The sequence below is a fragment of the Salvelinus sp. IW2-2015 genome, linkage group LG14 (assembly GCF_002910315.2).
Source record: "Salvelinus sp. IW2-2015 linkage group LG14, ASM291031v2, whole genome shotgun sequence".
Lineage (NCBI taxonomy): Eukaryota > Metazoa > Chordata > Actinopteri > Salmoniformes > Salmonidae > Salvelinus > Salvelinus sp. IW2-2015.
In genome coordinates this window covers 32,934,938-32,945,720 of record NC_036854.1, presented here as the reverse complement: position 1 = coordinate 32,945,720, position 10,783 = coordinate 32,934,938, and the positions used below count along the sequence as shown (strand labels likewise).

General features: G+C 42.2%; 1 protein-coding gene across 1 annotated transcript in view; it reads left to right on the top strand.

Annotated features, from left to right (window-relative positions):
- The window catches only part of cntnap2a (contactin associated protein 2a), a 116,589-nt gene that overhangs the window by 60,003 nt on the left and 45,803 nt on the right, over positions 1–10,783 (top strand). Inside the window, 2 exon segments of the mRNA XM_070446807.1 lie at positions 2,125–2,252; positions 6,887–7,057. Of these exon segments, the coding sequence (XP_070302908.1) occupies positions 2,125–2,252; positions 6,887–7,057 (299 nt within the window).

The following is a 10,783-nucleotide window of genomic DNA, read 5'->3' as shown; positions in this document are numbered from 1 at the left end:
GTACTCATCCTTCTTTCTTTCCTCCAAACACGGCTGAGTGGAAGTTTAGACACATAAAAAAAGCTCTATTTTTGTTCTCATTCAGACCACATGACCTTCTCCCATTCCTCCCTTCTGGATCATCCAGGATAGGTCATTGGCAACTTCCAGACGGCCTGGACATGCGCTGGGCTTGAGCTAGGGACTTGCAGTGCGCTGCAGGGATTTTAATCCATGGACGGCGTTAGTGTGTTACTAATGGGTTTTCTTTGAGGACTGTGGTCCCAGCTTCTCTTCAGGTCAATGACCAGGTCCTGCCGTTTTGTTAGTTCTAGGGCTGATCGCCTCACATTCCGATCCCTCACTTCCTATGATCATTGCATGTGCCCCACGAGGTGAGGATCTTGCATTGGAGCCCAGACCGAGGGTGATTGGACCGTTCATCTTGAACTTCTCCATGTTCTTAATAATTTGTGCCAACAGTTGTTGCCTTCTCACCAAGCTGGCTTGCCTATTCCTGGCCTATTGTCCTGTAGCCCATCCCAGCCTTGTACAGGTCTACAATTTATCCCTGGATGTCCTTACACAGCGTCTCTGGTCTTGACCATTGTGGAGAGTTGGAGTCTGTTTGATTGGAGTTGTGTGGACAGGTGTCTTTTATACAGGTAGACGAGTTCAAACAGGTGCACGTTTAATACACGTAATTGATGTGTGAAGGAACATGGAGGGCTCTTAAAAAGAAAAACTAACAGGTCTGTTGTGAGAGCCGGAATTCTTACTGGTTGGTAGGTGATCAAATACTTATGTCATGCAATAAAATGCAAATTAATTATTTAAAAATCATACAATGTGATTTTCTGGATTTTTGTTTTAGATTCCGTCTCTCACAGTTGAAGTGTACCTATGATAAAAATGACAGACCTCTACATGCTTTGTAAGTAGGAAAACCTGCAAAATCGGCAGTGTATCAAATACTTGTTCTCCCCACTGTATGTAGTGGGTATACTTTCCAAGTTACAATATTTCCTTTAAAACATTTTTAATGACATCACAAAATAACCAACATAAGGACGTTAGTGTTCTATAGATCGCCTCTGACCATTCCCCACGTTCTATGTTAGAAATACTGTTCCAGTAGTTGCTTTTGAACGTGTTAGAGTTTCAGTGGGAAAAGGGTCTGTTGAGACAAAGCACATTCCTTTAGTGAATTTGGAGAGTGCAGGCCTGGATCTCCTCCCTTGATTTACAACAGGATGTGAGTTGTTAATCCCCACTAGTTATTTCCTTCCACCCCATACGGGTGAGAGGGGGTCTGATTGAAGTTATTCATTGCAAACCTGATCTGACCTATTTGGATTCTCGTGGACAGTCATGACAACCAGAAGTCCCCACAAGACTGTGTGTGTGTGTGATATAAATATTACACATAGAAGCAACAAGGTTAGTGTATAAAAGGCTCTGTGTTGAAGCAGTGAGCGATGTCCCCCCTCTCCTCCAATAATAACAAAACATTGTGTTTCTGAACCCTTTAAAACACCTGATGGATGTTCTCATTAGAATAATGTATGGCTGCTAGTTACTCTTTCTCTTTCTCCCTCTGTCCTTTTCTGAATGTCCCTCTCCTTCTCTCTTCTCTTCTTCTGTCTCTCTTCCTCCACCTCCCTCTCCTACTCTCCCCTCTCGCTTCACAACACCCTCTCTCTCTTTCTTTCTCTTTCTCTTTCTCTTGTTACGATAACAGATGAGTGTTATTCTCTCTCTCCCTCTTTCCATTAATATTGTGTGTATTAATGTTTTTTTCTCCGGTTGAGTGAGTATGTGATCTATAGTACACACATCTCTATTTCCCCTCATTACACATAGAGTTGGCATGACACACACACACTTGGCTCCCATCGTGTCCTCCATATATTAGTTCTCATAAAAGGCAGAGAACAACAAGCAGATAATAAGGACAAATACAGGCTGCTTCAGAACAAAGACCATTTATTTAAAATGTTAACGCTTTACAAGTTTACCCCCTATCTCTCTCCCTTTTCTACATTCCATAATATTTGTTATATTTCTGCAAGATTAATAATATAGAAAAATACTATCTCCTCCTTTTCCTCTCTTCCTTCATCTGTTCTTTCTTCTCCTCCCCAGGAGAGAGGACAGTGGTCTGTTGGTGTATAAGGACCATTTGCCAGTCAGTCAGGTTGCCGTGGGTGACACCAACAGGCTGGGTTCAGAGGCAAAGCTCACCGTCGGGCCGCTCCGTTGTCAAGGAGACCGTGAGTTCCGCGCATGAAGCTGTTATTCGMTTTTTTCAGTCACTTTGGTGCAATTTTCAAAAGTATGTGGTACATTTTCAAAATGCTTAGTACAAAACTCGAAACAGATCATCAAAAAGGCAGTTGTTTCAAAACTCTAAGCATATTTTCAAATGATTAAAGTATACCACACTAAATCATAGTCAATTTTTCAACAAACTTATTCAGTGTTTCATCTAGAAATACATGTTTCACATTGCAATACTGTATACAGTGCTTTCGGAAAGTATTCAGACCCCTTGCCTTTTCCACATTTTGTTACGTTACAGCCTTATTTTAAAATGTAATAAAAAAAATATTCCCTCATCAATCTACACACAATACCCCATAATGACAAAGCCAAAACAGTATTTTTTTTTATTGTAGCAAATATATAAAAWAAAAAAATGGAAATAGCACATTTACATAAGTATTCAGACCCTTTACTCAGTACTTTGTTGAAGCAGCAATTACAGCCTCGAGTATCCTTGGGTATGACGCTTCAAGCTTGGCACACCTGTATTTTGGGAGTTTCTCCCAATCTTCTCTGCAGATCCTCTAAAGCTCTGTCAGGTTGGATGGGGAGCGTTGCTGCACAGCTATTTTCAGGTCTCTCCAGAGATGTTCGATTGGGTTCAAGTCTGGGCTCTGGCTGGGCCACTCAAGGACATGCAGAGACTCCTGTGTTGTCTTGGCTGTGTGCTTAGGGTTGTTGGCCTGTTGGTACGTGAACCTTCGCCCCAGTCTGAGGTCCTGAGCACTCTGTATCAGGTTTTCATCAAGGATCGTCTTGTGCTTTGCTCCGTTCATCTTTCCCTCGATCCTGACTAGTCTCCCAGTCCCTGCCGCTGAAAGACATCCCCACAGCATGATGCTGCCACCACCATGCTTCACTGTAGGGATGGTGCCAGGTTTCCTCCAGATGTGACGCTTGACATTCAGGCCAAAGAGTTCAATCTTGATTTCATCAGACCAGAGAATCTTGTTTCTCATGGTCCGAGAGTCTTTAGGTGCCTTTTGGCAAACTCCAAGCGGGCTGTCATGTGCCTTTTACTGAGGAGTGGCTTCCGTCGGTCCACTCTACCATAAAGGCCTGATTGGTGGAGTGCTGCAGAGATGATTGTCCTTCTGGAATGTTTCCCATCTCCACAGCGGAACTCTGGAACCACCAAGACTCTTCCTAGAGCTGGCTGCTCGGCCAAACTCAGCAATCGAGGGTGACCAAGAACCCGATGGTAACTCTGACAGAGCTCCAAACTTCTTCCATTTAAGAATGATGGAGGCCACTGTGTTCTTGGGGACCTTCAATGCTACAGAATTCCTGTCTTGGGGCTCTACGGACAATTCCTTCGACCTCATGGCTTGGTTTTTGCTCTGACATGCACTGTCCACTGTGGAACCTTATATAGACAGGTGTGTGCCTTTCCAAATCATGTCCAATCAACTGAATTTACCTCAGGTGGATTCCATTCAAGTTGTAGAAACATCTCAAGGATGATCAATGGAAACAGGATGGACCTGAGCTTAATTTCATGTCTCATAGCAAAGGGCCTGAATACTTACGTAAATAAGGTATTTCTGTAGATTGCTGAGGAAAYTATTTTATTTAATACATTTTAGAGTAAGGCTGTAATGTAACAYCATTTGAAAAAAGTCAAGGGGTCTGAATACTATCCGAAGGCACTGTACTTGTGAAAATTGCACCAAAGTGATAAACTAATTGTAATTTTGTGTGTGTGTGCACGTGTGCGCGTGGGTGCGTGTGTGTAAGGGTGAGTGTGTACGCGCTCATACACACCCGCGCCCACATACTCAATTCAACGTGTGTCTTTTGTGTCAATCACCTTAAGGGTCTTTTGTCAAACTTTTGAACTTTTTCTCTACAGAGCAATACAATTAGAGGCCTTTCATAAAAGGAATAGAAAATCAAACTCAATTATACACACTTAAAAGGAGAGAGGAACAGAAGAATGAAGGAAAGAAAGGATCAAATGTTTCTGACCCTTTCGAACTCTATCATTACCATGTCCACATGATGTAGGGACAAAGGACCCGACCCTCAGTCATAGCTGGAAGAGTTTGTGTGTGGGTGTGTGCAGGGCCCAGCCCTCTCATTAGGCAGGACTATGGGTCTTCTTATGGCGGGAGATCGACGAGGGCGGCATTTTCTGAGCTAAACAGACCAAGACGGTACCTCCAACAGCACATAATACCTCACATAATTAATTCTGGCCAAAAACAATGACAATTTCTCTCAACCAGTGGCATGTGGGCTTTTTAGGTGAGTGCTGATGCCGCCCTATGATAAGCATTGCCCACTTTGTCAGTGGCAGGGACTCAAAATAATGATCTTGTCCATTCCCAGCGTGCCTCTCCAGGGTGCTGTTGGAGAGACACGTCTCTGCGGCGCTCCACCAATGTTACGTCAAAAAAAGAATCTAACATAAATCATGTAGCAGATACAGGATATGGTAGAAAGCCTACAGACTGGAGATAAAATGGATGACAATGTAATGTGACAGATATTTTTTACATCATGTAGGTTTCTCCGATCAAATAGCCTAACCTAAATGCCCCCCATTCCAATAATAAATGCACTGACATGTTAACAAACAACATATTCAAAAACAGGTCAAAGTAAAATGGACAGTATGGAATGGACAAAGTTTCATCCCATTGTCATGATGGTGTGGTTTCAAGTTATTATCCATWAAAAAAAATTGGCAAGCTGATCATMGCGAAAAAATGAAATATTTCTGCATTTCTAGCTGTGTCAACACATTGCAAATAGACTCAGGATAACTCATCRTGATAAAGTTGGGTAGCTGATATTCAGAGCTTAAATAGCCATTGACTGATTTAGTTACAGGAATCAGGACTAATAAAGCCAATGCTATGGCCTGTTTTACAAACGGAGGGCCTACCACAATGATGGGCATTCATAACAGTCCAGTGTAACACGGACCTACGGACCTACGGACCTACGGATGCCTACGTCTTTTGGATGTCTTTTTTTGGTGACCAGACGTCTTTTCTTGGTGTTTTACAAACAGTATGCCTACCARATAGATGGGCATTCCTTAAATGTTATTTCAGGCGACACTGTAGGCCAGTGGTGGGCAACTCCAGTCCTCTGGGGCCTGATTGGTGTCAAACCTTTGCCCCAGCTAACACATCTGACACCAATAACTAACTAATCATGATCTTCAGTTTAGAATGGAATTAGTTTCATCAGCTGTGTTGGCTAGGGATGGGGAAAGTGTGACAACACTCCGGCCCRTGAGGACTAGAGTTACCCATCCCTGATGTAGGCTATACCTCAGTAAGCACAGACCGATGCTGGCGCTAATTGGACATCTTATGTTTGGTTCAGATTTTGTCAGGTCTGTACCAGCCTTGATTTGGCACAAACATAGACGTCTATAAATGACATATTTTCAACTTTCATTCAGAACCTAAAATGTACCTAATTCAATGTTCGGGAAATAACTATTTTAAACTTTCCTCCAAAATGTACCTGATTTCAAAGCCCGGAAAATATGTATTTTTGTCTTTGATTCAGAGTCAAAATTGAACTTAACTTCAACATCTGGAAAAATATGTATTTTAGACGTCTTTCAATGTCATTTTGCTTACTTGGACTGTTCTTGTAGGAGCTTGTCTCGCCTAGGGCGGCTGAACAGCCAGGACTTGTGTGTGTGTGTGTGTGAGTCTCTTGCATCGGGTCCCAAGTTAACCCTTTTCTGTAGCCATTTCTGCCTCTGGGTAATCGTAATTAAATAGCAAAGACTTCAAATAATAAAACGGGCCCAGTAGGTGCCAAGTGTGTGTGTGTGTGTGTGTGTGTGTGTGTGTGTGTGTGTGTGTGTGTGTGTGTGTGTGTGTGTGTGTGTGTGTGTGTGTGTGTGTGTGTGTGTGTGTGTGTGTGTGTGTGTGTGTGTGTGTGTGTGTGTGTGTGTACTTATGCTTATGTGTGCGGCTTCTGGGGCAGTGCGATAAGCCCTCCTCTGTAAAAGCACTGGACTCCTCCTCTTGCCAAGCATCACATCCCGTCCCAGAGCAGAGAGGCTTAAAGAGAGCGGGGGAAACAGAGAGGGATAGAGGGAAAGAGAGAAAGAGATTAAAAAAGAGGGGGAGAGAGACAGAGAAGGGGTGAGGGAGTGGAAGATGTAATGTTATTCAGGGCATGGCTGGAAGTGACAGATTTATCTGCCATCCCACACACACACACACATACACACACCTACAAATAACCACACAGTCCCGTAAGTGTCTCTGTGTGAATGAAGTCTTTAGATTGAAGTTTCACACAGATCTCACTGAACAGATAACGACATACAATACATGCTACATCCCTCTTTCTCTCTCTCTCTATCTCTCTCACACTACCTCTCTTTGTCATCTTCCCCCTCCTCCTGCCAGAAAGATGCAGAGAGAGAGAGAAAGAGAGGGAAAGAAAGAGAAAGAGGGAGGAAGAAAGACAAAGACAATGCAAAGCTGAATACCATGCCATGAGCTTTTGTTCCTCCAAAGGTCATCTGACATTTTATTTTTCTCCTCTCCTTTTACCCTGCGTTTCCCCTCCTTTTCCCCTGCATTTCCCCTCCTTTCCCCAGGTAACTACTGGAACGCAGCATCATTCACCACGCCCTCCTCCTACCTGCATTTCTCCACTTTCCAGGGAGAGACCAGCGCTGATATCTCCTTCTACTTCAAGACCAGCGCTCCCTACGGGGTGTTCCTGGAAAACCTCGGCAACACAGACTTCATACGCCTCGAACTCAAATGTAAGTGACTGTACCTCGTTCTCTCTCATTTAGCACACTCTTTAGTTCTGTGGCTTCTTCTGTTTTTACACTCCTTTCATTGGCCTCTCTGGCTTGTTCTCTCTCTTTCATCTTTTTCAATTACTCCTCTTTTCCCCTCTTCAATCCTCCTCTCTTTATTGCACTGTATTAGAACACTGTATTAGAACGATGAAAAAAAACTCTGACATTTCTGTTCAGACTTTAAAACTTTTCCCTGACTGCTTCCCTCTCAGTTCTCAAATCAAGTCAAATCAAACTTTATCTGTCACATGTGCACGAATACAGCAAGTTCTTTTGAAATGCTTACTTACAAGCCCTTAACCAACAGTGCATTTCAAGAAGAGTTAAGAAAATATTTACCAAATAAAATAAAATAAAAATGAATAAAAAGTAACACAGTAACATAACAATAACGAGGCTATATACAGGTGGTACCGGTACTGTATCGCTCTATATGACTCTAAAGCGATGATTGACATGTCATGTGCTTTATGCGACTATACTTGAATGCCTGAAATTAAATGGCTAAATGGGCATTCAATCATATTCAGATTGAGAATGTTAAATTCCAGGGGATCAAATTTAGCCACGGTTCTTTTATGATGAGATGGCTATTTAACCATACTGCCCMACACAGGCAAAACACAGTCATTTATTTTGCTGAAAAATCTGTATTTTTCTGTTTAGACAGACAGCAGTTTCTGATACTCCTTTGTATATTTTGATCAACTCGTTTGTTATTGGGTCTGGAAAGTAAATACCACTTCTCTGGGATATGTGGGACGGTAGTGTCCCACTTGGCCAAAAGCCAGAAAAAATGTAGCGCGCCAAATTCAAATATATTACTATAAAAATCAATCTTTCATGAAATCACACATGAAAGACACCAAATTAAAGCTACACATGTTGTGAATCCAGCCAACATGTCTGATTTCAAAAAGGATTTACGGGGAAAGCACACTAAACAATTATGTTAGTTCAGTACATAGCCACAGAAAAACACAGCCATTTTCACAGCAAAAGATAGTAGTCACAAAAAGCAGAAATAGAGATAAAATMAATCACTAACCTTTGATGATCTTCATCAGATGACACTCATAGGATATCATGTTACACAATACATTTATGTTTTGTTCGATAATGTGCATATTTATATCCACAAATCTCGGTTTACATTGGCGCCATGTTCAGAAATGGCTCCAAAATATCCTGAGAAATTGCAGAGAGCTACGTCAAATAACATAAATACTCATCATAAACTTTGATGAAAGACACATATTTTACATAGAATTAAAGATACACTTGTTCTTAATGCAACCGCTGTGTCAGATTTAAAAAAAACTTTACGTAAAAAGCACACCATGCAATAATCTGAGACGGCGCTTAGTTAAAAACAACATTTCTCCGCCATGTTGGAGTCAACAGAAATACGAAATTACATCATAAATATTCCCTTACCTTTTATTATCTTCATCAGAAAGCACTCCCAGGAATCCTAGTTCCACAATAAATCGTTGTTTTGTTCGATAATGTCCATTACTTATGTCTAAGTAGCTACTTTTGCTAGCATGTTTAGTGCACATGTCCAAACGCTCGCGCAGATGCAGGCGAACTCGGACGAAAACTTCAAAAAGTTATATAACAGGTCGAATAAACTGGTCAAACTAAGTAGAAAATCAATCTTCAGGATGTTGTTATCATAACTATCCAATAACGTTCCAACCGGAGAATTCCTTCGTGTCTCTAGAAGAAATGGAACGCAAGGCGATATCATGTGTAATGCGCGTGACCAGGAACTGGCATTCTGCCAGACCACTGACTGAAACACCTCCCATCCGGCTCAACGTCACAGCAGAGGCTTCATTCCACATTCTACAGACTGTTGACATCTAGTGGAAGGCGTAGGAAGTGCAAACAGATCCATATCTTACAGGGAATTGAAAAGGCGATGAGTTGAACATCGACCAGCCTCAGAATTCTCACTTCCTGTTTGGAATATTTCTCAGGTTTTTACCTGCCATATGAGTTCTGTTATACTTACAGACATCATTCAAACAGTTTTAGAAACTTCAGAGTGTTTTATATCCAATAGTAATAATAATATGCATATATTAGCATCTGGGACAGATTAGGAGGCAGTTCACTATTCATCCAAAAGTGAAAATGCTGCCCCCTATCATAAAGAAGTTAATCAGATAATATACCTGGCCATTAAAGCAAATATTTTTTTACCAAATTCGTAGTTACTGCGTTTTGCCATTGTAGGGCAGCATAGTGGCTGTCAATTTGATGATGGATGACAAATTACATTTCCGCAGATTTCAAAGAGCTTTAGGTTTAATAGGGGTAATTCACCTCATCCACTCACAATTTTGTGGCAGAGTCTTTAGTAGTGATGTATAACAGCCACCTTGGGGGGAAAACGTCAGACATCTTGGCTTACAACTAATATATAACACCTGCTTAGGACACACCCACACCTCCTCCAGCTGCCCTCTCTCTCTCTCCCTTTGTCATTCATTCCCTCTCTTTCTCTGCATCTCTCTCCCTCTCTTTCTCTGCATCTCTCTCCCTCTCTCTCTCACCATCTTTCTCTCTGAGAAGAGGTTGTTGAATATTCATGTGTGAGTTGTGAATGAGCTTTAATTTTGTTGGAGGAGAAATAATTTATTTCTCTCGTCATTCTGCCGCTCTCATCTTTCAAAACACTCTCTCAAGGGTGAGGTGGTGTGTGTCTGTGTCCTTTTTTCTTTTGTTAACAGAAGTAGAGATGAGGCGGAGTATGGGATGGAGGGAGCGATGGAGAGAAAGAAGAGGGAGATTAGTTGGAGTTTCACCAAGTCGTGCTCAGGCCTTCATTACAATAGATTAGTTAGTCTGTTTTCACACTGGGGCTTTAGGCTCTGTGTTTGGCTGTTTTACTCAGCTAACAGAGGCTAAACTGTCCCTCTGTTGTTTCTGGCGGGAGAGAAAAGGGAGACGGAGTAGGAAAGAGTGGAAATAAAGGAGAGCAATAAAAGGGATGATGATCAGTGTGTGATTGATAGGGTGGCCAGGTGAGAGGGCAGAAGGGAGAGTGACTCACACATAGCCTTTAGCCAGTAACATCTGGACTGAACAGGTGGTTAGTGGCAGACTTATACACACACATCTCTACAGACACCTATACATACACACACATCTCTACAGACACCTATACATACACACACACACACACACCTCTACAGACATAGTCACACACACACACACATCTCTACAGACACAGTCACACACACACACACCTCTACCGACACAGTCACACACACACACACACACACACACACACACACACAGCACACACACACACACACACACACACCACCACACACACACACACAAACACACACACACACCACACACACACACACACACACACACACACACACACACACACACACACACACACACACACACACACACACAAAAGAGAGATGTGTGTGTGTGTGCCTGTAGAAGGTGTGTATGCTGTGCTATGTATAGGTGTCTGTAGAGTGTGTGTGGTGTGTGTAGATGTCTGTAGAATGTGTGTGTGTGTATATGTCTGTAAGAGATGTGGTGTGTGTGTAGGTGTCTATAGAAGTGTGTGTGGTGTGTACTGTATAGGATGTGTGTGTGTGGTTAGTTGTCTTGTAGAGATGGTGTGTGTTATGTGTGTGTCTATATAGA